We start from the raw sequence: 27582 nt of genomic DNA, 5'->3' as shown, positions 1-27582 counted from the left end.
AGACCACCAGACGTACTGGGAGGGGACTCAGGGTTCCCAGACCCCAGTCACCCAGTGACAAGTGTGCTCCTGCCCTGGGAACCCCACACTCTGGGCCACAGCAGCAGGACGACGACGGGGTGCAGTGGTGGTGGGAGGGTGGGTGGGCTGTGAGTGACAAGGCAGGTGAGCCCTGGCCTGGGCCCCTCACTGGCTCTGTGACCTGGGAGGACTGACTCTACCTCTCTGAGCCCCGCTTTCCATCTGGCTCTTCTCTCCCTGGCTCCCTGGCTCCCTGGCTGCATACCTCCAGTGGGCTGGCCGGAGGCTCGGCGGTCAGTGCCCGCCGCCCTCTAGCGGTGCTGTGGCCGTTGCATCCCTGGGAAAGGAGTGGGGGGGCAGCGGGGGAGGACAGGTCGGTGCCCCTCGGGTCCCACCAGCACGCCAATGCAGGGCACAGCAGGGGTCCCGGCGGCCCCTCCCCCCTTGGTGGAGCCCGCTGAGGTACTGAGCGAGGGTGTGCAGGGCAGGAGGAGGGCATGTGGCTTGGCGGTGACCGTTTGGAGAGGTGAGGGCAGGGGGACGGTGTGACAGCTAGGGTGGGCCGAGGGATGGGGCTGCCCAGACCCTGGGGTCTGGACTGGGGGGGGGGTGGGGAAGGCCAGGGTGGAGAGGGGATTATGGCTGCCCCAGGACGCTTGGTGGCAGGGGTGTGGACACATGAGAGGCCCTGAATCTCCTAGTAGCCTTGAGGCTGGGCACACAGGGCACACAGGGACCTGCTGGCTCGGCACTTCCCTCAGGGCGCTGTCCTGCCACGACCATATGCTGGTCACCCACAGCCTGGGTCCTCCCGGCCTCTGCAGGTCTCTGCCTGCTGTAGAGTCCGGGTGCCGCAGGTGGAGGAGAGCTCAGGGCGCTGGTGCTCCGAAGGCCCAGAAAGGAGCTGAGCCTGGGCAGGGCGGGGACCGCAGCTCGGAGGAACATGTTGGGTGTGAGGAAGCCTTCCTATGGGAATCGAGAGGGGTCCGTGAGGCTCTAGACCCTTGACTGGGGGACACTGGGCGCCTTTCCTGGGGACCACCGACCCAGGCAGTAGAGGTCAGGTGGGTTGTGAGATTGCAGGGCGGGTGGATGAGGGCCGTAGGTGAGGGGGCCCAGGAACTGGAAGCAGCCCACGGTGGGCAGAGTCAGGGGCACGGGGGGCCTCATCTCCCTTTCCTGCCGGGCAGACACCCCCATCCCTCGACCCTCGTGTCCCCCCAGGGACGGGCCCCAGCAGTGGAGTAGCGGCTCACGGGGCGCAGGGAGGCTGCCGGAGGGGGTCTCGGGGCCCGGTGTGCGGGGAACCCGCGGACCAGCTGCAGAGGTCGCGTTTGTAACCAAAAAAGCAGCTTTTATAGGCCCCCGCGAGGGCGCCGGTGGCCCGCGTCCTTGCGCTCCTCCTCCGACGACCCCGGGGAAGGCTCCCGCGCCGGCTCCCCGCCGCCCGGGGCCTCGGGGTCCCCGCCCTGGGCGCCGTCGGGGCCGGGGGTCGGAGGCCGGGGGCGCCGCTGTGCGGAGGAGGGCCGCCCGGGCGCGCCGCTGGGGCCCCGGCGTGGTGCGGGCCTGCGCGCGCCCGGCCTGCCGGCGGCGCGGAGAGCGGGGGACGCGGCGGGCGGCGGCGACGGCGGGCGGGGGACGCTGCGGGAGCTCCCGGGGCGCGGCCACAGGTCTGCCTCGCCGTTGTGCAGGAGCACGAAGTGGCGCTGGGACAGCAGCGGCAGCATCTTCTGGCCGCGCAGCCTCTTCTGGAAGGTCTCGAGTGCCAGGTCTGGGGAGGAGCTGGGGGTGAGCCCGGCTGGGGCGGGGGAGGCGTGGGGGGAAGGGAGGGGCGGGCACCCAGCCTCCCCGGCATGGCGTTCCAGGGGCTGGAGTTTACGGGGCTGAGGGACGGGCCAGGGGTTGGGGTGAGGCGTGGGCGGGCATCACCTTGGCTGGGAGGTGGGGGCCTGAGCAGAGGGTGGGGTTGCCATGCAGCCTTTCGGGGGCTGGAGAGCTAGGTTTGTGGATGTCTGAACTTGGGGAGAGGTTGGGCAGGCAGAGGGGTCGGTTTGAGGGTCCTGGGGGCTGGGTAGGGGCCTCACCCAGGGTCTCCGTGACCACGCCTGGAATCACCTCTTTCAGGACTTCACAGTTGGTGTGCAGGGCAGGGTTGGAGTTCATCTCCAGCAGCCACACCTGGGCCCAACACTGCTCAGCATACCTCCCTCCCTACCACTTGGCCAGCAGGAGGCTGAGGCCCTGGTCCCCATTAAGCCCGGTGACCGGGCAGGTCACTTCTTTCCCATGACCTCACTCCCCCATTTGCCCAAGGGGCTAAGACTCTGAGGGTCTGAGAGTCTGGCCTTGGTGGCTGCCCCAGCTGCAGGAAGAGCGAAGCCTTGTGGACACACCACCCCCAGGGCTAGGGAGGGTGCATAACTGCCTGCTCCAGGGGCCCGCCTGAGTGGTCAGGGTGTGCACAGAGGGCCCCTGCCTCCTGCACCTGCATGCTGGGCCCCGCCCACCCCACCCCACCCCACCCCGGGACGCCTCAGCAGCACCTTGAAGTTTTCATCAATCAAGAAGTCACAACCAATGAGGTCAAAGTAGCCCAGCTTGCACTTGAGCTTGGATTTGACAGACAGGAAGCAGTGGGCCATGATCTGCTGCATCCGCTTCTGTGGGTAGGGTGGGGGGGGGGTGGAGGCAGGATGTCACCTGTGGGCCCTGATTACACCCTCCAGGCCTGAACAGCCACATTCCCACCCCTCACCTGCGCTCCCACCAGTGCCTGCACTTTCACATTCTCAGGGTCACAGGCTCACAGCCAGAAACTCCTTCACTCTCATTTTACTCATTTCACAAACGTGTGGACCTCCTATTGCGTGGCAGGACTGGGGTCGAGAGTAGAGAGAGCTTACGAGGAGTCTCTGCCCTTGAGCAGCTCGCTCGTAGGAGAGAGAGACAACAGTTGTGATGTGTAAATCGTTACGCACTCTGCACAGCACATGAAGCCATACATGCTGATGGAGAAGATGAAGCAGGGTGAGAGGTGGGGCGTTCTGGGTGGTGTGGAAAGGCGTCTGATCTGGGTGGGCCAGAGAGTGAGCAATGGGTGAAGACTGAAAGGGAGAGCTGTGGGGTGGGGATGGGACACCTGGGTAGAGCAAAGGCTGTAAGTGGGAGCACGCCCAAGGTGTTGGAGGAACAGAGTGAGGCTGCTGTGGCTCGAGTGAGCTAGGAGGGCAGTGGGAGATGAGACCAGAGTGGCACCAGTCACATCTCGGGGACATGGGAAGACCTTGCCTTTCACCCTGAGGTCAGAGCTGTTGGAGGGTGGAGCATAGGAGGGCATATCTGACCCGTGCTCTAATAGGGTCCTCTGGCTGCTATGCTGAGAGAGACTGAAGGGCCCCGTTGCAAAGATCCAGTGAGAAATATGGGTGGCTTGTGTAAGCCGAGGTGGTGGAATGGATGCTGGGTCTGTGCTGGGGTAGAGCCAGCCTGGTTGATTGATGAAAGGGTGGTGAGCTGTGAAAAGAGGAATGCAGGGTTATCCCTAGGTATCTGGTCTGAGGCTCTGGAGGATGGAGCCCGCATCAGCGGAGAAGGAGAGGAGGCCCATGGAGTCTGAGACATCTGTGAGCCTACAGATGGGGTGCTGGGAGCCAGGGTTCAAGTTCAGGGGAGGGGTCAGGGCCGGATGTTTCAATGTGGGGTCTTGAGCACATAGATGGAATTTAAACTCAGGCGATGTCTGATAAAGACAAAGAGTAGATATCAGTGGGTACAGCAGATAAAGAGCAGAGCCAGGCTGAGCCCTGGGCCTCCTGAGCAGCAGTGCGGAGCCAAGGGGCCAGCACAGGGGGCGGAGGGGGGGTGGACGAGGTCCTGGAAGCCATGGGGAGTGAGGAGCTGTGTCCAAAGTTGGCTGACAGGTCAGGGAGAAGAGGGCTGGACTGACCCCTGGGTTTGACAGCATAGAGGTCACTCCAGTGAGCATTTCAGCGAAACAACAGGGAGAAGCTTTGCTGAGCAGGTTCAAGAGAGGCAACATAAAAACAGCCCAAACTGGCCAAATTTGTCAGAATTAACCTTCTCAAAATGCTGGAAATTAACCAAAGGCGTCCAGCAACATGAAGAGTGTTTACTCAAGTAAAATCTTAAATCTTGGTAAGAACAGCAAGCTTTGTAGCATTTTAACTTGCCCTGACTTTATCCCTGGCATCCCAGCTCAGTGCCTGGAAAAAAGCCTGTGTTCTTGGTACTGGAGATAGCAGAACAGACCTGTCTGGCAAAGAACTGGAGTCATTTGTTGTGATGTGTCTGATGGTTCCATGGCAGACCTCACTTGAACTAAAGGAAAATACAAGAACAATGTCTTACCAAATAGAGAATGCCAGTGAAGAGATAGAAATTATAAAAGGGAGCTGAATAGAAATTCTGGAGTTGAAAATTATAGGAACTGAAATAAAAAATCACTACAGGGGTTCAACAGTCCATTGGAGTTGTTCAAAGATAGATCAATTGATATTATCTAGTCTAAGGAACAGAAAGTCAAAGGAATGAAGAACAATAAAGCTACAGAGACCCGTGGGACACCGTCAGGCGGGACCAAATGCATAAGGAGGCCCAGAAAGAGGGCAGAGGGAGAGTCAGGAAGAACATCGAAAGAGACAATGGCAGTGGGACTTCTCAAATGTGATGAAAAGTAATCTACACGTTCAGGAAGGCCAGTGAGCTGCAAGGAGGATAAACTCAAAAAAGATCCACCACAGCATAAGCAAACTTTCCAAAGACAAACAGACGATGTTGAAATCAGCACAGAGAAGCGACTCATCATAAAGGCTCCTCGATAAGACCAACAACCAGTTCTCATTAAAAACCATGGAAATGTCCATCAACAGATGAACAGATAAAGAAGATGTGGCACATATATACAATGGAATATTACTCAGCCGTAAAAAGACATGAAATTGAGTTATTTGTAGTGAGGTGGATGGACCTACAGTGTGTCATACAGAGTGAAGTAAGTCAGAAAGAGAAAAATAAATATTGTATATTAACGCATATATGTGGCACCTAGAAAAATGGTACAGATGAACCGGTTTGCAGGGCAGAAATAAAGACACAGATGTAGAGAACAAACGTATGGACACCAAGGGGAGAAAGTGGCACGGGTGGTGGTGGTGTGATGAATTGGGAGATTGGGATTGACATGTATACACTAATATGTATAAAATGGATAACTAATAAGAACCTGCTGTATAAAAAAATACATAAAATTCAAAAAAAAGAAATAGCAAAATAGAAGATGTAAATCCTAACTTATCAGTAATTATATTAAATATAAATGGAGTAAGCTTTCCAATTAAAAGAGATTGTCAGGATGCATTCCCCTCCCCCCCATACACTATCTATGAGACTCACTTGAGATTCAAAGACACAGATAGGTTGAAAGTAAAAGGATAAAAAAAAGATATATCAGGGCTTCCCTGGTGGCGCAGTGGTTAAGAATCTGCCTGCTAATGCAGGGGACACAGGCTCAAGCCCTGGTCTGGCAAGATCTCACAAGCCGCGGAGCAACTAAACTTATGCACCACAACTACTGAGCCTGAGCTCTAGAGCCCCTGAGCCACAACTACTGAGCCTGCATGCCATGACTACCGAAGCCCACGTGCCTAGAGCCCATGCTCTGCAACAAGAGAAGCCACTGCAATGAGAAGCCTGTGCACGGCAACGAAGAGTAGCCCCCGCTCGCCGCAACTAGAGAAAGCCCGTGCACAGCAACCAAGACCAAACACAGCCAAAAATAAATAAATAAATAAAATTAAAAATATATATATATCAGGCAAACAGTCACCAAAAGAGAGCTAGAATATCTATACTGATAGCAGATAAAATAGAGTTTAAGACAAAAATTGAGGACATTAAGAAAAAAGAGGACATTTTCTAATAAGTCAAGAATATGTAATAATCATAAACATACATATACTTAACAACAGAGCCTAAAAATGCATGAAGCAAAAACTGACAGAATTGAAAGGAGAAATAGACAATTCAGTAATAATAGTTGGAGACTTCAGTATCCCATTTTCAATGATAGAACAACTAGACAGAAGATCAACAAGTAAATAGAAGACTTGAACAACACTATAAACCAACTAGACCTAAAAGACATCTATAGAACACTCCACCCAACAGTAGAATATACATTCTTTTCAAGTGTGTGTGGAACATTTTTCAGGATAGACAATGTGTTAGAACATAAAACAAGTTTCAATACTTTTTTTTTTTTTTTGCGGTACGTGGTCCTCTCACTGTTGTGGCCTCTCCCATTGTGGACCACAGGCTCCAGACGCTCAGGCTCAGCAGCCATGGCTCACGGGCCCAGCTGCTCCGCGGCACGTGGGATCTTCCTGGACCGGGGCACGAACTTGTGTCCCCTGCATTGGCAGGCGGACTCTCAATCACTGCGCCACCAGGGAAGCCCCCAATACTTTTTAAAGGGTTGAAATCATACAAAGTATGTTTTCTGACCACAATGGAATGAAATTAGAAATCAGTAAGAGAAAGAAAATTAGAACATTCACAAATATGTGGAAATTAACACACAAGCAACAAATGAAAACAGAACACACAAAATCTTATGGGATGCAGTGAAAGCAGTGCTCACAGGGAAATTTATGGCTGTAAACACCTACATTAAACAGGAAGAAAGATCTCAAATCAAATCAATAACCCAAACTTCAACCTTAAGAAACTAGAAGAAAAACAAACAAACAAACAAAACCAAAAAACGAACAAAAAACCCAAACCACACCAAAACAAAACTAAACCCAAAGCAAGAAGGAGGGAAATAATAAAGATTAGAGTGGATATTAATGGAATAGAGAATAGAAAGCAACAGAGAAAATCAATGAAACCAAAAGCTGGCTCTTTGAAAAGATCAACAAAACTGACAAACCTTTAGCTAAATTGAACAAGATAAAGGGGAGAAAAGACTCAAATTACTAAAATCAAGAAAGAAAGACTTACATAGAGATGAAAATGATTATGAAAACGATTACAATTGTTCATAAAATACCATGAGTACCTGTATTCGAAACAAATTAGACAACTTAGGAGAAGTGGAGAAATTCTTAGAAAGACAAACTAATAAGTCTGACCCAGGAAGGAATAGATAATCTGAATAACCTCTAACAAATAAAGGTTGAGTTAGTAATAATTAAAAAAATAACAATTCTTCCCACAAAGGAAAAGTCCACAATAAGGTAGCCTCACTGGTGAATCCTTCCAAATATATTTAAAGAATTAACACTAACTCTTCACACACTCTCCAAAAATAGAAGAGAAGGGAACATGTCCAAAATCAGACAGACATACAAGCAAATAATGCTGTGGACCATATTACTTATGAGGGTAGACACATAAATCCTCAGTGAAGTACTAAAACCCAGTCCAGCAGCATATTTAAAGGACAATATGCTACACCTGCGTGAGATTTATCCCGGAAATGCAAGGGTGATTCAACACCTGATAATCAATTTCTGTAATACAGCACATTAAGAGAATGAAGCTACAGCAACCGAAACGGCGTGGCGCTGGCTTAAGGATAGACATACACACCAATGAAATAGAATTGAGAGTCCAGGGAGAAACACATACATATCTGGTCAATTGATTTTCAAAAGTGCGCCAAGAACAGTCTCTCTGACAAATGGTCCTGGGACAACAGGAGAGCCACATGCAAAAAGCTGAAGTTGGACCCTTACCTCCCACCATTACACAATAACTAACTCAAAACGAGCTAAAACTATAAAACTTTTAGAAGAAAACATAGATGTAAATCTTTACAACCTTGGAAATGGCAATGGATTCTTAGATATGACATCAAAGCATGAATAACCAAAGAAAAAAATCGATAAATTGGACTTCATAAAAATCTATGCAAAAAAGGACATTATGGGGAATTCCCTGGCAGTCCAGTGGTTAGGACTCTGCACTTCCATTGCAGGGGGTTCAATCCCTGGTCGGGGAACTAAGACCCCTCAAGCCGAGGGGCCCGGCCAAAACAAAACAAAACAAAACAAACAAAGGACATTATCAAGAAAGTGAAAAGAGAAATCACAGAATGGGAGAAAATATTTGCAAATCACACATCTGATAAGGGTCTAGCATTCAGAATATATAAAGAGCTCTACAGCCTAAGAAGGAAGAGTGAACAAAGGATCTAAACAGAAGTTTTTCTAAAGAAGATACAAAAATGGCCGACAAATACGTAAAAAGATGCTCAATATCATTATCATTAGGAAAATGCAAATCAACTCCACAATGAGATACCACTTTACACCCACTGGATGACTATTAAACAAAAAAAGAAAAATACCAAGTGTTGGCAAGGATATAGAGAAATTGGAACCATCATACATTGCTGGTGGGAATGGGAAACCTTGTAGCCACTGTGGAAAATGGTTTGGCAGTTCCTCAAAAAGTTCAACATGAGTTACCCTACGACCATGCAGTTCCCTTCCTAGACCTATACCCAAGAGAACTGAAAACATCTGTTCATGAATATTCATAGCAGCATTACTCATAATAGACAAAAAGTAAAAACAACCCAAACGTCTATCAACTGACGAATGTTTATCCAAATAAATCGTGGTCCATTTATACAATGAAATAGTTTTCAGTCATAAAAAGAAACGAAGGGAATCTTGAAAATGTTATGCTCAGTGAAAGAAGCCAGGAAAACCCACATATCATGTGATTCCATTGACATGAAATGTCCAGAACAGGGAAATGCATGGGGACGGGAAGTGGATTAGCAGTTGCCAGGGGCTGGGAAGGGCAGTGGGTACCGAGTTTCTTTCTGCGGAGGTGACTGTGTTCTGGAATTAGAGTGGTGACCATCCTGCAACTCTGAGAATCCACCAAAAACCACTGAGCTGTACTTTCACAGAGTGACTTTTGTGTCGTGTGAATGATCTGTTTCAGAAAGAGGGAGAGGAGAGGGTCCCTGGAACCCACCGCTGCGCGCACGCCCAACGGCAGCCCCACCCAGGGACTGACGGTCCCGACCCCTGGCCCCTCCCAACGCCGTGTGGGCGGGGCGCGCACGCACCGCGAAGGTGGTGAAGACCCAGTCCCGGGGGAGGCGCTTGGCCTTGCGGAACTTGTCGTTGATGTGGCGGTTAAGGTGCTCCATGCTCCACACCGTGTCGTCCTTGAGCAGCAGGTACAGGGGGCTCTTCTTCTGCATGAACTGGGAGGCAGGGCAGCGCCTGGAGGCCCGGCCCCCACGGGGGGCCCTGACAAGAGCCTCACCCCGACGCGGCCACCAGAGACCCCACAGGGGTCCCGCTCCTTGGGGACACCGAGCCCCTGCCCCAGCGCCTCCTGCCCCTGAGAAGTACCCCCAGATCCTCCTGGAGGGCCACTGCCCAGACACCTCCCTTTGAGACCCTTCCACAGAGACCTCTGCCCACAGCATCCCTGAACTGAGGTCCTCACGGAGGCCCTTGCCCTTGGCCCCCACCCCTGCTGGGCCTGACCCACACCCAGAGGGAGCTGAGCTGGGGGTCGGGGCCACGGCTCTCAGTCTGTTCACCAGGATGCCCAGCGGAGGCTGAAGGTGAGAGGCAGTGCTGGCTGCAGGCAGGGGCAGCCCAGGCCACCTCGGGGTTTGGGCCATGTCTACAGTTGGATTCTTTTCCCATTCTTGAGCAGTGATTTTTGTCCAAGGCTGCAGGGAGGGCCCTCACCTGTGTGGGGCATTTACCTGGTTGGTTAAATGGCCACAGAGGTCGCTGGAATGGGGATCATAAAGGCCGAGGGTGAGGCGAGCGTAGCCGTGGCCGAAGAAGACCATGTAGGGCATGGTGCAGGCGATGAGCAGGTAGGAGCGCACGTCGAACTTCTTCCCATCCAGCAGCAGCGGGTTCTGGATGTACCTGGGGAGGCGTGGTTAGTCTGGCCCGTGCCCCCACCTGGGCCTGCCAGTTCCTCAGCACCCCTGCTACCTGTCTCAGGTGTGAGCTGTGGGTCCCCTACCCTGGCTGGGCGCAGTGTCCACTGGTCAGGGGACATTTCCGAGCCTGAACACATCAGGGAATTGGGAAGGAGGGCCTGGCCCCTAGAGCTCAGCCCACTGGTGTGTGTCTGGGGCACCCCAGGGCGCAGCCCTCGCTAGAAGCCTGGGAGGCAGAAGCAGACTGGGCCCTATGGGCTGGGAAGACTGCCTGGAGAAGGAGGGAGGGGTGACCTTGGGCCTTGAAGGGCAGGTGGCTTTGGAGAGGCAGGGAGGGGACATCCCAGTGGAGAGAGCTGTAGGTCTAGAGACCCAGCGGCTGGGAGCAGCTGCTTGGGGTGGCAGACAGCAGTTGCGGCAGGAGTGAGGTCCACACTGGCAGATAGGCAAGTCCGAAGGGACCTTTCTCAGGCTCGACTGTGCCCCCTGGTGTGAGGCTGAGGGTCTGGACCCCTCCCAGAGGCAGAGGGAGCAAGGCGGGGTGGTCGGCTCTGCCTGTGGGCCTGAAGGCTGCAGCGGGATGCGTGGGGGATGGGGGAGAAGCCGGGCTCCCTGCAGGTCAGAGGGTGCAGGACCCAGGCTGGGGCACAAGCTGACCAAGCCCTCCCTGCCCCACACCATCCAGGAGCCTCCTGTGTTTGGGGGGGGGAGGGTATATCCTCTGAGATCCTGACTGGATGTGAAAACCCCACCTCTTCTGGCTACACAGGGGCCCAGCTGGGGGCACCGCAGCCTTCCACCGCCAAGGACTCCTCTGTGGGCCCCGCGACGCCCACGAGCCTCACAGGCACCAGCGGGCCTGGGTCAGCCCCACCTGGCCAACGCCCCTCGGGGTGCCCACGCGCAAAACCTCTGCACGACCCGCGCCTGAGGCGCCCGGAAGGGCATCTTGCGGTAGATGGGGTCGTCCTCGATGCTCTGGGTCTTGGCTTGGAGGGCGGCGACTTCCTCCTGGTTCCGGAGCAGAAAGATGCCTTTGCCCTGGTTGGAGGCGGTGGGCTTGCAGATCCACATCTGGGTTTCTGCGGAGAGAGCTGCCCGAGCCAGGGAGCCTGCCTCGCCCCGCCCATCCCTGCCTCGCCCCGCCCATCCCTGCCTCGCCCCGCCTTGGCCCCAGCCCCGCCCCGCCCCGCCCCGCCCTGACCGCTCCCAGCCACGGCCCCGCCCCTGCAGGCTTTGGCCTCCACTAAGGTCCGGCCATGACCCCCCCCCCACCCAGCATCTACTCAGCACCAGCCCTGACCTCACCCACCCTGGCTCCACCCTTCCACTCCCTGACCACGCCCCACCTCGGCCTCGCCAGGGCCTTGGCCCCGCCCTAATCTCGCTCCCACCTTGGTCCAGCCCTGCACCGGTCTCCCCAGAGCGGGCCTGGCGTCCAGGGGCCTCTCACCATCAAAGAGGGTAAAGAAAGCCTCTCTCTCGTCCCTGATGTCCAGACGGTAGGTCTCTGGGAAAAAGTCTTCCATTTTCAGGACGCTGGGGAAGCAGGGAGGTGGGGAAGACACTGGGAGGGTTGTCCCCCTCCCCCAGCTTGGTCAGCCATTCTGGGGGTCTGACCTGGGGTAGGCTGGAGGGAGAGTGTCTGCTAGGAAGCTGCGCTGGGCTCCAGGCACTCCTGCCCTCTTTGGTTTCCTCTGAAACACACCCCCACCCCCGGCCCCCAGCTCTTTCCTCTGCAGAACCTTTGCACCTTCTGTTCCCTGACCAGGAGCACGCTTTTCCGGCTCTGCACACCTGGCTTCTCTGCAGGCTGCCTCACGCACCTCCCAACCCCTCCCACCTCCCTGCTCTTCCCCCTGCTGCTCTCGGGCCTTCGGGAGTGGTCAGTTCAGAGCTGGGTCTCCAGGCCAGGACAGTGCCCAGCATGCAATGAGCGGTCAGCATGGATCCCCTGTCCTGGGATGCCCTGTAACCCCTTTCACCGAGCACCAGGCCATCCTTCAGTTGAGGGCAGAATGGCTGGGGGAATCTACCTCTGTGGCCCAAGGTGTCCTGAGCTGCTCCACATGAGCTCTTCTGGGGCGGGTGTCGTGTCCTTTCCAGATCTGTACCCCAGGAGGACACAGGACCTGGCCTGAGTGGCTGCTCAGTGTGTGGAGAATGGATGGGGGCGTCGAGAGGTGGGGAGTGGGTGGGGGCTTGGCGGTAGACTGGTGGTGTGTGGATAAGTGGATTTTGGATGGAAGTAGGTGGATGGGCAAGTGGTCTGGTGGGTAGACGGATGCCTGGAGGGGGTTGGACCAGAACTGCTGACAGAATTGGGTGGTGTCGTGGATGACCAGGTAGTGGGTGGGTGGCTGCCTGCCTGGTGGGGGGTGGACGAGGGAGGCAGATGGTAGGTGGCTGTTTGGATGGGCGGGCAGACGTGTGAATGGCCGGGCAAGTGAGTGGAAGAGGAGTGGGCACATCGAGTGGGTCGGGCACGGCTCCGGGGGGGAGGGGCGGGCCAAGGGGCAGGAATGGGTGTGCAGTGGACGGCAGTGGGTGTGGTAGGCAGTGGTGACTGAATGCAGGACACCAGTGGGCGGCTCTGTGGTGAGCGTGTGAGGACCGCTGGGGGGCCGTGGGCTGGGTGGCTGGAATGGTGGCCGGTATTGGGGGTGGAGACAGATGGGTGGTACGCGGCTGGGTCAGTGGGAAGGCGGGTAGGCGGACCGACTTGGTGGAGGGCGGTCAGGAGCAGCGATTGACGCGTCGGGTGCGGGGTGCGCCGCCGGGGTGGGGGGCCAGGGCATCCTCACTTGGCCTGTGCGCAGGGGGCCAGCTTGCTGGTCTTGCTGAGGACACGCGCGTGCTCCCTCAGGGCGCTGAGAAGCCCGATCTTGGTGGTAAGGAGCTGGCTGTTGGGGAGCTGGTACAGCAGCTGCTCACCTGGCGCGACAGAGCCCGGGCAGCGTGCGACCGCGCATGCGCGCGTGGAGGGCCGCCCGCTGAGCCTGGCCCCGCCCCTACCTTCCCGGAAGCTGCAGTAGGTGTCCCTGCACTTGACCTCGCACCACTTGAGCTTGTAGTCTTCCCGCCGGCTGTCCTGGATGCGCTGCCAGCCCTTGCTTTTGCAATAGGAGCTGATTCTGCAGGGGCGAGGGGCGGCGGTGACCTGGGGGCCGCGGGGTTGTGGGCCGCGGAGCGAGGCTGGGCCGGGGCCTGCAGGCGGTGGGGCTGGACCCAGCTTGAGGCCCCACTCACATTGCGGCCCCGTTGGTGCCTCCGATGTAGAAGAAGGGGCCCTGCCCGGTGCCGGGCCGCTGCTTCTCCCCCTCCAGCGGGTGCTTCTCCAGGAGGGCGGCCCGGGGCCTGGCAGTGTCAGCATCGTCCAGCTCTGCGGGCAGAGTGGGTGGTCAGAGGCTCTGGCCCAGCTGGTGGCTTTTCTGCCCCTCCCTGGGCCCTGCCTGAGCCCATCTGCGTCTTGGTCCAGCTGGCTTAGCTGACGTAGGAGCCCCTCCTCTCGGTGGCTCCCCATTGATCTCTCATGGGCCCAGCTTGTGAACAAGGTGGGGTCAGACAGAGGGCGTCCACTCAGAATCTGACTGGAACCCCTGTGCAGTCCCCCCAGCCGTCTCGGCCCATCTCAGCCCAGCCTCAGGCCCAATCAGAGGGCCTCCTAGGAGAAAGGGGGCAGGGTCCCTCCTTACCAACGGCAGGGGCTTTGTGTGGGGCAGAGGCTGAGGTGTGAGGCTGGAGCTAGGGGCAGATGTGACGCAGGGACGTGCCCAGAGGGCGGGGGTCACAATGTCCATCATGACGTCATGGGTGGCCCACAGCAGTCAAGGGAGACCCCTCTCCGCCTGTTCAGACCCCGACTCTGCTGTCCTCTGCCCTACTCGGCTGGCCCAGATCCCACACCCAGCACATGGCCTCCTGCTGGCCCCTCTCCCCGGGCATGGCTGTGTGGTCCCCCCGTGAGAAGGCCTTCCTGGGGATGGGGTGCCTGTCCCTGGGGAGGCCCTGGCTGCATACACCTGGTGCCCAGGGGCGGCTCCGCCGGACCCCTGCCATCCTTGACCGCTTGCCTCTCTTTGTGCCAACCTGGGTCCGAGGAGGTGGTCCCTGGCAGTGGAGGAAGTGGGTGCGGCTGCGGGCCGCAGGCGCTGGGGCACTGGTGAGGGGGCACCTCTGGGAAGACGTGGCCCCCACCCCTCTGCGGGCCCTTTGGGCGGCCCGTGGTCCTAGCCCTTGAACTGGGCACGCAGTCAGGCCCGCCCTGCCCGGGGAGGGGTGCTGCCCAGCGTCCTGGATTTGGGCTTCCTCTTGTGGGTGGCTCCCGTCTCTGTGGTGACTGTGGGGCCTGCAGGGACTGTCCATCTGGTGTCGGCATCTCTGCGCTTGGCCTCCCTGCCGGCTGTTAGGAGGGCTGCTGTCAGGCCTGCGGGGTTGGGGGGCGGCAGCCCTGAGCAGTCCCCTCCCAGAGTCAGGACAGGGCCATGAGGAGGCCCCGCCCTGAGGATGATGCCTCCCTAGGGCTCCTTTCCTGTGTGGCTAACTCGGGAACATTTTAGGGAGTTTTAGCCATTCCTTGACAGGTCCTTCCCAGTTTGGGGGCTGCTTGGGAGGCTAGGATTTTCCGAAAGATTGAAGAAACACAAGCAGTGGAAAGGCCAGTACCCTGGGAGCTGGCAGGCAGAGAGGGGCTCCTGCATTTGCATACCAGGGGCTGGCAGCTTGCCCTCCAAAGAGGACAGTCGCTTTGCAAACAAACCAGCCGGTCACCCAGGAGATGCTGGCCAAGACCTTTGTCCCCACTTAGGACAGAAGAGGGTAAACTGGGAACAGCTGTCAACGTGGTTACAGGGCCTGGGTGCGGGGCGGGGCGCGGGGAGGCTCTCACCCCCCTGCCAAGCGTCTCCTCCCCAGCCCTGCCCCACCCAGAACGGGAGGGCTCCTCTGTGGCGGCTGGACCCCGCCCAGCATGACTGCGGGGGGGGGGGGGGGGGGGGCGGGGGTGGTAGGAGCCTGCTGAGCATGGGGAGGGTGCGCACGTGCGTGTGCGCGTGGGTCTCCGCGTTGCCTGGGAGACCCGCACCTTGCTGGGGATGGGGGCCCCCAAGGAGGATGACGGTCAGTACTCTGCCCCAGCACTCCCACGTGAGCGGCCACTGAGTCAACAGACATCTGATGGAGGCCCCCAGGTGTGAGCGACAGGTTGACGCCCAGAGACAGAGAAACAGGGCCCTGCGAGGAGAGGCCGGGCGGTGGGGGTGGTGGCGGAGCCCGAGGCAGGGGACGCAGCCCTGGGAATACGCTGGGGCAGGACTGGACGGTTAGATCAAAGGGACAGACAAGGTGGACGAGCTCATGGAAATACGCAGCACAGCCTCGTGAGAAGCTCAAGGCGAGGAAGTGTGCTGGAAAGGAGAATGTAAAGAAGGAAAGGCACCCAGCGGAGCCGGAGACACCTCAGAGCCGGAGGCAAGGCTCCTGTGAGCCGCCCAGCGTGGTGGGAGGTCTTCAGACCCCCCTCAGGGAATTCCCCAGTTGAGCCGGACCTGGGAAAGGAAGCTGGGGCTGTGGTGTGGATCAGCTCTGTGCCTCGGTTTCCCCACCTGCAGAGTGGGCTGGGAGTACCAGTGGCCTGTGTGACACATGTACACAGCTGCCTGGTCACCCATGTTGGAGGAGGGCCTGTGTGACGATGGTGAGGCCGGAGAGGGCCAGGCCGGTGCCGAGCAGGGCAGTGACCCGCCTGCAAGGAGCGTTACTGGGGGTTACAGCGTGAATGTGGGGGGTGGGAGGGAGCCCCGGCCCCCACAGCCCAGCAAAGGGTAACTTCTGCGGGGTAACCCGGACCCAGCAGCGAGCGCTCCCGGAAACGGGAGCCGGGAGGTGGGCACGGAGTTGCCGGATTTCAGAGCAAGCTTTGTAAGCCTGTGCCTCTGTTTGCCTGTCTTAACTCTGATATCTTATTTCTTCCACGAAGAATTAAACAGGCCATGAATGACTATTTCTTGTCATTCAAGTTAACAGAAATTAAGAAAAAGAATCCTTACTCTGGGCGTGCACGCGTGTGGTGGACGCGGTGCGGGTGCCCCGGGCTGCAGGACATGGTGGCCTGCGGGGCTGCGGGCGGGGTCAGGGGTCAGAGCCTTTGCCGAGCAATTGCCTTTCTCAGAGTCCCTCTGACGGACTAATTCTAAATAGCAAGCTTTGTGCTGAAAGGTGTTCCCGAACCGTTATCAATGGTGGTGAAGCTCGGGTTGCAGTGGCCCTGCCCGGGGGTGGGGGGGTGACGGCACCAGGCCCTCCGCGAGGACTGCAGGGAGGGGTCGGTGGAAACAACTTTATAACGAATTTTTAAATAAACTTTTTACCTGGTCAGGTAAAAAGTCTGGCGGGAAATGGCGCTCCGGTGTGATGAATGGAAGACCCTCGTGAACCTGAAGGAAACATCCAGGAAAACGAGGTGACACCCGTGTCCTGCCAGGTCCGTCCTCCAAATACACGTCTGGGGACGCGGGGCTCAGGAGGTGCTCTCGTTGCTCGTCAGGCTGGTGCCTTCTGGCCAGGGCTGAGCTGTCTGGGGGGACGTGGGTCCCCGCAGACTTTAGGAGGCCGTCCTTTCTGGGGGTCGGTCCTGGGAGACAGACCTGGTCCTGAGCAAAGGAGCTGGTCCTGAGGGGCCGCCACGCCCGGAGGCCTGCCCTGCTCAGCCTGGCCTGGGGGTCTCTGCCCAGCCAGGCACCCGTCCGCTCCCCTCGCTCGCCTCCCTCACGCTCCTGGGCAGAGTCCCGAGAGGACCCACAGGGCTCCTGGGGCCAGGGGGCTGGGCGGGGCAAGGGACGGTAGGCCCCAGCCCTCAGGGCCAGCCAGGACCCCCGCTGGTGGCCCGCTTGCCCCTCTTGCCTGCCCGACAAGGTGGTGTGAGCCCTGTGCCAGGGAAACAACAGTGGTGACCAGGCAACTGTCTCCTAGCAACCATGACCCAGTGGCCCAGAGGGGAGCAGGTGGATGGGGAAGGGCAGGAGGCCGGGCACCAGGGGCAGCGGCCAAGGCTGGAGGAGGGGTGGCATGGGCACCGCCCCCACCTGGGTCCTCCGTCCTCCCGGGACATTCCCGAGCCTTCTCAGGATCCCCAGATCTGTGCCAGGCCCCCAGGCCTGACTCATTATGTTTGTGTGCTCAGTGTGCTTTACCTGTGTTATTTCATCTCCCCTTACCACGGCCTCTTTACAGAACAGAAAGTGGGCGCTCAGCAAACCCGTGCCTCCGCAAGGGGCTGAGAGGAGCTCACGCCCAGGTCTGGGAGGCCAGGGCGTGTGGGAGGGCCGCTGGCTGCCCTGCATGGCCCCCTGCCTCTGTCCTCCAGAGCCTTGCATGGGTCACCAGGGTGTCTCTCCTTAGGGAGCCTTCACTTGCTTCTTGTAGGGTGGATGGTGGTCCCCGTGCCATGTGTGTCCACGTCCTAAGGCCCAGAAAGTGCCGTGTGACCTTACTTGGAAAAATCGTCTTTGCAGATGTGATTATCTGATGGGCCCTAAATCCAGCGACCAGTGGCCTCGGGAGAGGGAGGGAGAGCAGAGGAGACACAGAGGGGAGAAGCCAACTGAAGATGCGGCAGCGGCCAGAGGGATGCGGCCACAAGCTCCCGGACGCCTGGAGCCCCAGAGGCTGAGAGAGGCAGGAAGGACCCGCCCCAGAGCCTCCGGAGGGAGCAGGTGGCCTCCAGAACCGTGAGAGAATACATTTCCGTTGTTTCAAGCCACCGAGTTTGTGTAATTTGCTGTGGCTGCCCCAGAAAATTAATGCACCCCTTAAGCGCCCCCTCACTTTAAGGGTCCCGGGTGGCATTCCCCACTGTGGGGAGGCCTCCCTGACCCCACTCAGAGGCTGACGCACTCCCACCTGTGTGCCTGCCTGCACCAGGTGTTGGGGGCCTGCAGGGCTCCGTTCTGCTGCACTGTGGTCTGACACCCCTTTGCCCAAGGGTAGCTGTCGGTTACTCTGGAGGGGCGGAGAGCTCCTCCAGCCAAGTCCTGGACTGAGGGGCAGGCAGCCTGACCTCGAGAGCTGGTGGCCCCCTGCCTGGGCCTGCTGGGTGCAGCACCCGGGGGTGGGCAGTGGATCCCCTGGTCACCTGCAGGCCACTTGTCTTCCCCTTGGCCTGAGCACAGAGTTTCAGAACCCCCAGGTCGTCCTCCCCCGGAGCCCATGCCCCACTCCCCATCCCTTCTAGAGGCCCAGACCCCTAGGAGCTGGGCCAGCCCACCACCCTGCTGCCCTATGACTCCCCGTGGGTTCTGGGGAGGCAGCCCCCTGCCCACGTGGTGACAGCGAGAGCTCAAACTCAAAAGCTGCCGTATAACCCGAAACACTGGTGTGGGCGCCAGCCCGGGGCAGCCCTTCCCGCGACGGCCTGGGACTGGGCCATCGGTGGCATCTACAACCCCGAACAAGGCAGCCAATCATTAACCGGCCGCCCCGCAGGGCGGATGCCTCTCCCCGGGTGCCACCGGGCTTGGCTGGGCTTGGCCCCAGTGCCTGGAGGCAGACGGGGCGGTCCAGCCCCGCTGGGTAAAGGCCCAGCACCCCTCCTGCAGCTGTGGTGCGGGTCTCCCAGGCAGCTCAGGCCCTGGCTCCCCACGGGGAGTTGGTGCCTTTGCCAGGGCTGGAACAGGAAGCTCTCCTCACCGGCCCCCGTGCGGCCTCTGGGCCCCTCTGCTGGGCTCCTGCATGGTTCCCGCTTGGCCACCTGCTCAGAGAGACCTTTCTGGGCCACCCTTACCCCACCCCCACCCTGCTGCCACCTCTACTGCCCTGGCTTCTGCAGCACCGGCAGCCCCTGCAGCTGACTCGTCCTGCGCGGAGCCTCCTTGCTGCCTGTGACCCCCCTCTCAGGGACATCCCCCCCAACCCCCAGTGTCTAGAACTGCACCGGCTCCCAGAGGGCGCTCAGGAAAGAGTGGGTGCTGAGGACGGAGGGAAGGCGGGGAGGAGGGAGGAGGGACGGTCCCCTCCGCCCTGGCTGTGGCTGCGGAGCCCTGGGTCGGAGGCATCAGACAGGCCTTTGCGAAGCCGTGGGTTGGGACCCTAGGACCTCCTTGGAATTCTCAGGGGAAGAAGGGGCTGGTCCCACGAGGCCAGGGGTGGGACCGGCATCCGGAAGTTTGGTTTGGGAGGCAGCTGTAGACAGAGGACGTCTTGCTGAGCCTCTGTGGGTAGAAGGGAGCGGGCAGGGGCTGCCAGGCCTTCTGCCCAGCGTGCATGGGTGACAGCCTGGCCCGGCACCTGGAGAGTCCCCCGACCGCCCAGGTCCCGAGTCGCGCCTGTGGGGACCCAGGGGAAGGAAGAAGAGGGGTCTCACCTGTGGGGTCTCCACACCTAGCACCCTCCAGGGTTCTGGTGCCACCTGGGGTTGGGGAGAGGGCATCCTGGGGCGTCTCTTGGGCACTGCCAGCCACGGGCACCCTTCCACGGCCTGGGCTGGGGGTTTGGGGCCAGGGCTGCTTCTGTCCTGTCCCCCTTACCCGCCGCCCCTGCCTGGTGTGGGTGTGGGGTGGCAAGGGATGAGGGTACCTTCCTGGAGAGGCTCCTGGGGGCTCCAGGGATGCGGCTGCCTGCGGCCCAGTGGCAGTGCCAGCAGCACGGGGGCTGCACCAACTGCTCGCCAGCCTTCAGCGTGGGGCCCACCGCCCGTGGAGCCCCCCCACTATAACACCAACAGCCTGTTGTGTCTGCGACAGAAATCCCCTGTGGGGCGTCACAGGGCTCCCCCAGTCAGGGACACGGGGGCTGTGGGTGGTCAGGCGTGGCCTGTGCCCTGGGGGCACACGAGGGCTTGCGCCTGGGCAGGAGTGTACAGCCGGCTCAGGCCCACTGCTGGGACCCACGGACCCCGGCCTCCCCTCCACCAGGCATCCGGTGAGCAGCCCCTCCGCCGGTGGCGATCAGGCCATGGATGGACGGCATTACCAGACAGTATTAGACAGAAGGAGCAGATCTAACCGTGTCTGGTAAGACACCCATCGGCAGGCTTTGGTGCAGGCAGGCTCATCGGCGGCCCTTCTGGGAGGGCCTGGGGCTTCCCCTACCACCTGTCTCACCGCACCGTGAGGAAGTGGGAGGGCTCGGCGGCAGGACCCCCAGAGCCGCCTGGGGCTTCCCCTACCACCTGTCCCGCCGCACCGTGAGGAAGTGGGAGGGCTCAGCGGCAGGACCCCCAGAGCCGCCTGGGGCTTCCCCTACCACCTGTCCCGCCGCACCGTGAGGAAGTGGGAGGGCTCAGTGGCAGGACCCCCAGAGCTTCCTAGTCCGTGGAGCGGCCCCAGAGCCCTGGTGGCCTGGCCCAGGGCTGCTCCAAGGAGGGCTTTCCTGCAGACCCCGTCTGGGCAGCAGCCCAAACACGTGTTTGTGGGCGCAGCTGGGGAGCAGCCTGGTGTCCCTGCTCTCGGTCCCGGGTCAAGGTGGCTGCGGCGCCCTCGCAGCTTTCGGAACGGCCCTCGGCCGGTTAATGAGTAACAGCCGGGCCAGGGGCAGAGCCTCCTCCTGTGGGAGAGCCACTGGGGCCCAGGGCAGAAGGGTCACCCCTGTGCCTATGCCGGCAGGTCTGGGGGCTGGTGTCCTGGCTTCAGATCAAAAAGATAAAACAAAAGACCATCCCGGCCTTGATGGTTTGGGACAATGTTCCCAATCTCGCCTACGACACTGCGGGGGCTGGGGGTGGGGAGTGCAGCACGGAACGTCCACTGCTCCAGGCACCCGGACACACCCTTGTCCCCCCCCACGTCCCCAGTGGACCGAAGGAGTAAGAGGGGTGACCGCCCACGGCCCCAGCTGACTGGGACCTCTAAGGGCAGGCCGCCTTCCAGCGGTGAGCTGGGGTGCCCTGGACAGCCGTAGTGGACATCTGACCCTGTGTGGTGGACGGGAGGGCCCGGGAAGGGAAAGTGGGGGCTGCCTGCTGCCAGCCCTGTTCCAGCCAGAGGTGCGTTTCTCTGTGTGGCTGCTGACAGGCCGCCGGCCACTCCGTGGGGAGAACCCAGGCCCAGCCACGGCGGATGCACAGGAGCCTGCCTGCAGGCTGGCGGCCCTTCTCAGGCCCTAGCCTCCCGAGTCCCTTGGGGAGCACCGAGGGCCCCGATGTGGCAGAACCGGCCCTGCAGCGGTCGGCAGAGGCCTCCCTGGTTGGGCCGGGCTGCAGAGCTGAGACAGGCCGTCTGCCCGTCCCCCAGCTGGCCCGGGGCTCGGCCCAGCTCTGGAGTCCAGGAGCTCAGGACCGCGTGTCCTCGGGCCACTTCCCGGCAGGTGGTGGGTCACCTTTGAACATCGTTACCAGACAGTGTTAGAGTCGAGCCGAGAAATCCAGCACTGTCCGGTAAGATGCCCACAGAGGCCCAGGTGTGCCTCGGCCCGAGGACGCGGGACGGACGTGGGCGCCCCACGGCCCACAGGTAGGGCCCAGGTGCAGGCAGGGAGGCCTGCGTGCTGCTCCCTGTTTTCCCAGAGCCAAGGGCACCTGGGGCCGCGGCCCCGGGACCGAGGCCGGAGGTGTTGCTGGCCTGTGAAGCGGCCCGCCCACCCGGGCCCAGGCCTTCGTCGCCGCTCCACTCGGCCCACACCTGCCAGGGGTGGTGGCAGCACCTGCTTGGGCGCCATGGGCAGGGCCCGGAACCCGAGCATCCTAATCCCGGATCACTGGGGGCGGGGCACCCGGTGCAGCTGCAGGAAGCCTTTGATTCTGGAGGCTGAGAAGGGGCGCAGACACGTCCGGGCCTGGGGACGGGGCCTGCCCGAAGCCAACTTTCTGCCTTAGAGCCCCCCCCGGCAGCCACTGGGACAGGACAGGGTGGGTGAGCTGACTGTGGGTGTCAGGGGCTGTGGCTGGCGTGGGGCCTGCGTGGGAGAGGTCGGGGCCCGGGGCCAGGCTGGGGGAGGGCGGCCCCGTCGCTGCGAGCAGGGCCCCACCGTCATCATTACCAGGCAGTATTAGAGACCAGGCACCATCCAATGCTGCCCAGTAAGATGGCGATGGCCGTCCCGAATGGGGTCTGGGGGCCGCCCGTCTGGGGTGAAGAGGGGACTCGATGGAGGGGCGCCCAGCAGCCTGGGGTGGAGCCACGGCGTCTTAGGGCACTGAGGTGGGGAGGGGCCCGGAATGGCCGGGGCTGGAGCAAGTGTGTGCCCTGAGGCCACAGTGCCAGGCAGGCACCATGTGTGGGGGGTCAGCCCGGGGGGAGGCGGGGCTGCAGCGCCTAGAAGCCTCTGGAGGCCAGGACCACAGGGTGACCCCCTGCCCAGCCAGCCCTGGCCGGCCCAGTGGGGCCACCAGCTCCGGGCATGGGGTGGGCGCCTGTGGGGGGCAGTGTGTCCTGCCCACAGGAGCCCAGGGCCTAGGGGCGGGAGCAGAGCGGGACCCTCCCGCTGAGCCGACGCAGGGACAGGCCCAGCCCCGGGGTCCTGGGTGAGCACGAGTGTGTATGAGGCTCTGTCTCTCGAGTGCAGCCCCAGCACGGTCTCCAGTGCCCACCCTCCCGCCCTTGGCAGGAGCGTGGACGAGCTTTGGGACCAGCAAGCAGGATGGTGTTCCCAGGGCCCAGGGCCCCCACCTCTCACCGAGCAGCCTGTCCCCAGCGCCCCACTGTTGTGTGGCCCTGGGGTTCTGACTGCTGCTGGCTGTGAGGTCCAGGGGCGGGCGAGGAGGTGCTGGGCCTGCAGGAGGGGTGCAAGAGGGGTAGCCCGGGCCAGACTGCACCTGGCGGTCACTGTGGCTTGTGTGCCCACTGGTCTGGGGTCCGGCCCCAGAGCAGGTGGGACAGCAGCCCCCAAAGGCAGAATACAGGGCAACAACCCCCAGGTGCCTGCGGCGGCCAAGCCAATCTCACAGTCACCCCCAGGACAGGTGGGGCCCTGCCCTTCTCAGGGTCCACACCGGGGGCCCCTGCAGGGAGCTGCAGACCCCCGGCCCCCTGCCCCGGGGGACTGTCCCCGTGCAGGCGGCGCGCAGGCCTGGAGAGCTGGCCAGGGCAGCTTCTCAAGGTTTCTGGCACCTTCCACCCGCAGAGGCTGCAGGGAGGGGCCTGGGCCCTGTGCTGATCCCCCCGACCCGAGGCTGCCAGACTGACCACCACAAAGACTGCGTCCACCCAGCCCCGGGCCTCAGCCAGGTCCACCCGGTTCTCTGGCTTCATGCTCGGGAACAGGCGACATTTCTCACAGGGCCTGACCTGACTTAGGCCTGGCCTTGGGGGACACGCATGGGGAGTGGGCTTCATAGGCGCCCGGACCCTCCAGGTGACCACGTCCAGGCTCCGAGAGTGGTGCCCATGGCCGGGATCCAGGCCTTTGCCCCTCTGGCCCCTCCTGGCTCAACCTCGCCTTTCAGTGTCCATCCTTCAGACCCGTAAAGTCAACTCGCTTTTTTCTGAGCTAAGTGAAACAATTTAGACTTCACTTTCAGAGCTGAGTTCAGTTTCAGCTCCACTCCTGGCTGCCAGGCTACAGGGTTGGGACAGGGGCCCAGCATCCCTCCTTGTAGCCAGCCCACCGTGCCAGCCCTACTTGGGGAGCCCCGAGGGCCCGGGAGACCCCACAAGCCCCGGCCAGCCCAGCTGCAAGCCAGGTGGACAGGCCAGTCCCGCTGTCCGCTGCCCGCCAGCGTATCAGCTGTTATGTTCTCCCCTAGGAGGCAGAGACCTGGGGCTGGTGGGCAGCAGAGTGTTCCCTCTTAAGCCCCAGGACAGAATCCCACTCTCCTCCTGAACCCAGAACCTGTACATACACAAGGAAAGACCAAGGCCCAGCCGGGCCCCAGCACAGCTCACTTGTGGGTCAAGGGCCTGGGCGGCCGTGTGGCTTGGGGCAGGCTGGCGAGTCTCACTGGCTGAGATGAAAAGTGAAAATAAATGTAGCCTGTTTCTCAGTGCCCCCAACGGTGCTTTCTTAGCCAGTTATTGGCAGGAGTGAAGCCAGCGTGTGGCCCCTGGGTGCGGGGTCTGGTTAACCATCACCATTCCCACCAGGCTCGGGTGGGGACATTGAGAAATCAGAGCATCTCCTGTCTGGAGAGCAAACAGCCCACCTGGAGGGTGCCCAGCCTGCCCGGCCCAGCAGGACCCACCTGCACAGGACAGGGTGGGGTGGGGAACACGATCCCAGCATGAAAAACCAACAGGCTGGTTAACCTGCCCGACGGGCCTTAATCAATGGTGAGGCCGCACAGAGAACAAAGCACAGAAACCCAACCCCTGTGCGCGGAGCAGGCGACGCTGGGGCGCGTCTGAGGCCAGGCCGCCATTCCCCGCCTCGGCCCTTCGGGGCGCCCTCCCCACACCGGAGGCCAGAGCAGGCTCCTCAGGAGGCTGGCGGCTTCCACGGGCTGTTTTGCCGTCTCCTAAGTTCACCAAACAGATTTTGCAAAGAAGGTATTTGCAGATGATCAACGCGTCTGAAAATGCACAGTGGACTGCGTCCATATTTTATGGTGCTTTGCATTTTCAGAAATGCAAAACTTCTTTTGCCTAATTCAGCGTGCTGCCAATGGCTCTAACTTTGAAGCATTTCATCTGAGTTACTAGACAAAAGTAAAAGAAAACCAAACCGACCTATTTTTCTAGATGCTCAGCCTAAAAAGGCCTAAAATGCTCCCAGTGGATTAATTAAAACAGCCTGTCCTTCTGCCCTAGAAGCTTCGTTCATCAGGAACAATGAACCCTATATTATGCCTCAGAGAGAGCTAGCCTTCTGTCACATCGAGGTTATCATCTCCTAAGCTTCAAAACTGCGGAAGAAAGCCAACGACTGGGCTGGGAGAGCAGCTCGCGCGCCACCTCGCTCAGGGCTGGGTGTGCTCGGCCGGGGCAGCGCGGCCGCCCTTCCGGGACGGTGCTCGCGTGGCTGCTGCAGAGGCTGCTATTTCGAGCTTAGGTGGAGGATCTTTAGAACAGACTTTGGACCTGACCCCGGTCACCGAGTCGTGGGCGGGGGCCAGCCTGCACCTCCTCAGACGGGGGCAGGTGAGGAAGAGCGCGAATCCGGGCCAGACCGGCTCCGGCCCGCGCTCCGGCCGGCACCAGTGTGGCCACTGGCGAAACCGAGCCCTGCCCGGGAGCAGACGCACGGAGACCCATGGCCAGAGCCCCCGCGTCTCAGGCCTTCCCAGCAGCCGGCTGCGGGCGAAGAGACGCCTCAGCACCGGGACTTCAGTGGCCGACCCGGGAGAGGGCTTTCCAGAACGTCCTGTGGCGGGCGGAAGGCGGGAACCCGCAGCTGGCAAGCCCAGTCTGCCCTCTGGCCGGGCGGGAAGACCCCCACCGGCCGGTGCTGGCGCTGCGGACGTGGCCTGTGCACCCTGACCGCCCTGGGCCGCGGGGCGGCTCCACGCCCTGCATCCCCGGCGCACCCGGCCCCGGGGCCCACGTTCGCACAGAGGAAGGGCCCCCCTTCCCCGAGCCCTGGCCCCGCCGGACGCTGCGGCCCGATGGGCCACTGTCACCATCGCTCGCCCTCATCCTCCCTGGGTGGGCGGCGCAGGGGCCCACAGTGCTGGTGCCGGGGGAGGCCCTCGGCCCAGGGCGGCGCCCTCAGGCTCCCCCACCTCCACCTCCCGCACTGACCTGCCCCGACAGGATCTGGGCCTGGAGGACGAGGGTGGGAGGCCGCTCCCACCCCTGCCTTCGGCCCGAGCCCAGCCCCGTCCCTGCACCTGGGACCCACCGGGCCTCTGCGCGGACGCCAGGGAAGCCTTGGTGCTGGTCGCCCCGAGTACCTGTCAGCCCCTGGTCCGTGGCCTGGGCGCCCAGGTCTGGCTTCGGCCCGACCTGCCCACAACCAAGGTGGGACGCCTGCTGCCTGGGGAGACCCGCGGCCCGCCGCCCTCTTCGGAGGCTCCGCACAAAGGAACCCGAGGTCCACGCGTGTGCAGTGGACGGCTCGCCGGGCCTTTGGGGAAAGTTCTGAGAGCGACTGGGAACAATGGAGGTGGTGCGGGGCAGGGCAGGGAAGAGGCAGCGAGGCCCCGGCTCGCCTTACATGTAGGGCCTCCCCCCTCCCCACGCAGGTGTCTGCTCTGGGCCCGACCAATCTCCACTCCTGGCGGCCGACAGGTGTGTCCCCCGGGCTCCCATAGGCCGGGAGGGAGGCAACTAGTGACGCAGCGGCAGGGCGGGCGCCGGGCCTGCACACATTCCTGCCCCCGCCTCGCCCGACTCGCCCGCCCGCCGGGCCAGGTTGAACAAAAACCAGGGCAGGGAGCGTCTGCAGGGGCTGCAGTGGAGCGTGTGAGCCACTGGCCAGGACAGCCGGCAGCAGCTCCTGTCCAGGTGCTGGGCACGGCCTCGCTGGACCAAGGAGGGAGTGGAAGGGGGTCACGCCCTGCACCCCTGCTTTCCGCCCGGTGGCCCCAGCGACGCCCCTGCCCCTTGGGGCTGCGGCCTCCCGTTGACAAAGGGCAGAGGCTGGACCTGACTCCTCAGCTCGAGGCCCCCAGCCCCGCCCCTATGGGCAGGTGGCCCCCAAATCAGGCCGTGAGCCACACTGACCCACGCGCTGCGGGAGCCAGGCTGCTGGGAAGGCGGCCCCGCTGCAGGGTTGGGGGCCTGCCTGGCGACCGAGGCCTTGGCAGCCCCTGGGACCCCCATTTTGGAATCCCTGGACTAGGGATGCAAGGTTTTGTGATGGGGTTTGGAAGGGCCTGGGGGCCCGTGGCCACAGGGTGGGAGGCACAGGGCCCCAGTCCAGCAGGACACATCCTGAGGATTTCATGCTTGTTCCCTGCTCCTGACAAAAGGGCCTGTAATGAAACAACTGTGATCCCAGTAATTAGCCCGAGCAGCAGAGAGATCCCAAAGGCCCAACTACTTTCCGTAACGATCCCGGCGGCTGTGCTGGAAACTCACAGCGTCAAGGGCTGTCCCTGGGCTCCCGGCACTTGGCCTTACTCCACCCTGGGAGCTGGGCTCTGTGACCCAGAGGCTGTCCTCCAAGGATGGACGAGGCCAGACGGCTGAGTCACCGCTGCAGAAATCTCCAGGGGGTGCAGCCGCACAACTGCAGGGGGCGCCGTGCCCACCACACGGGGGACCCAGAGGAGGGTACGGCCCCCAGGAGCCTCCGTGGGCCTGGATCACTGTGGTCACGATGGGGGAACCAGAAATCCGCCGCGAGCCCCTGGAGAGGGACAGGGCATCTGGCAGCCAGTCTTGGGAGCATCGGTGACCTCTAACCCTAACCCAACCCTCCAGCCCCCAGCCCCTCCTTGGGATTGTTAGGACGCCCACCCACCCCGATGCCCACTCAGGTGTCCACATTTGTGTGGGGGTGGGGCAGGGCACAGGCCTCCGGTGGGGGCCACATTGCGGGGAGCCTGAGGCATTGCCATTGGCTGGGAGTGGAAGAGGGGCTGCTGGCGCTGACCCCCTCCTCAGGCTCACACCCTGCCCCCCTCGCGCTGCCTGGGCCGGCGGGAGCAGGGGCACGCATCCGAACCACGGGGCTTAGCCGAGAGATGTCAGGCTGGGGCTGATGGGCGCAGTGTCGCCAGACTTCAGAAGCTCCCAGAAGGACGAGGGGCCACCAGAGGGAGCCGTGGCCAGTGGCCACTGAGCCCCGAGGGCCGGGAC

General features: G+C 61.0%; 1 protein-coding gene across 1 annotated transcript; it reads right to left on the bottom strand.

Moving 5' to 3' along the window:
* Window positions 1-1376: 1376 nt before the first annotated feature.
* Window positions 1377-25947, bottom strand: TTLL10 (tubulin tyrosine ligase like 10). Its single transcript, XM_069540665.1, has 14 exons — window positions 25731-25947; window positions 16342-16407; window positions 14063-14375; window positions 13223-13355; window positions 12989-13107; window positions 12778-12907; window positions 12010-12081; window positions 11427-11512; window positions 10884-11055; window positions 9785-9956; window positions 9128-9268; window positions 2565-2681; window positions 2106-2199; window positions 1377-1792 (listed from the first exon to the last, which is right to left on the bottom strand). The coding sequence occupies exons 3-14, from the start codon at window positions 14349-14351 to the stop codon at window positions 1377-1379; spliced, it is 1941 nt and encodes a 646-aa protein (XP_069396766.1). The 5' UTR covers window positions 14352-14375; window positions 16342-16407; window positions 25731-25947.
* Window positions 25948-27582: the final 1635 nt, after the last annotated feature.

Source organism: Delphinus delphis, chromosome 1, assembly GCF_949987515.2.
Source record: "Delphinus delphis chromosome 1, mDelDel1.2, whole genome shotgun sequence".
NCBI lineage: Eukaryota > Metazoa > Chordata > Mammalia > Artiodactyla > Delphinidae > Delphinus > Delphinus delphis.
This window is presented reverse-complemented; position numbering and strand designations above follow the sequence as displayed.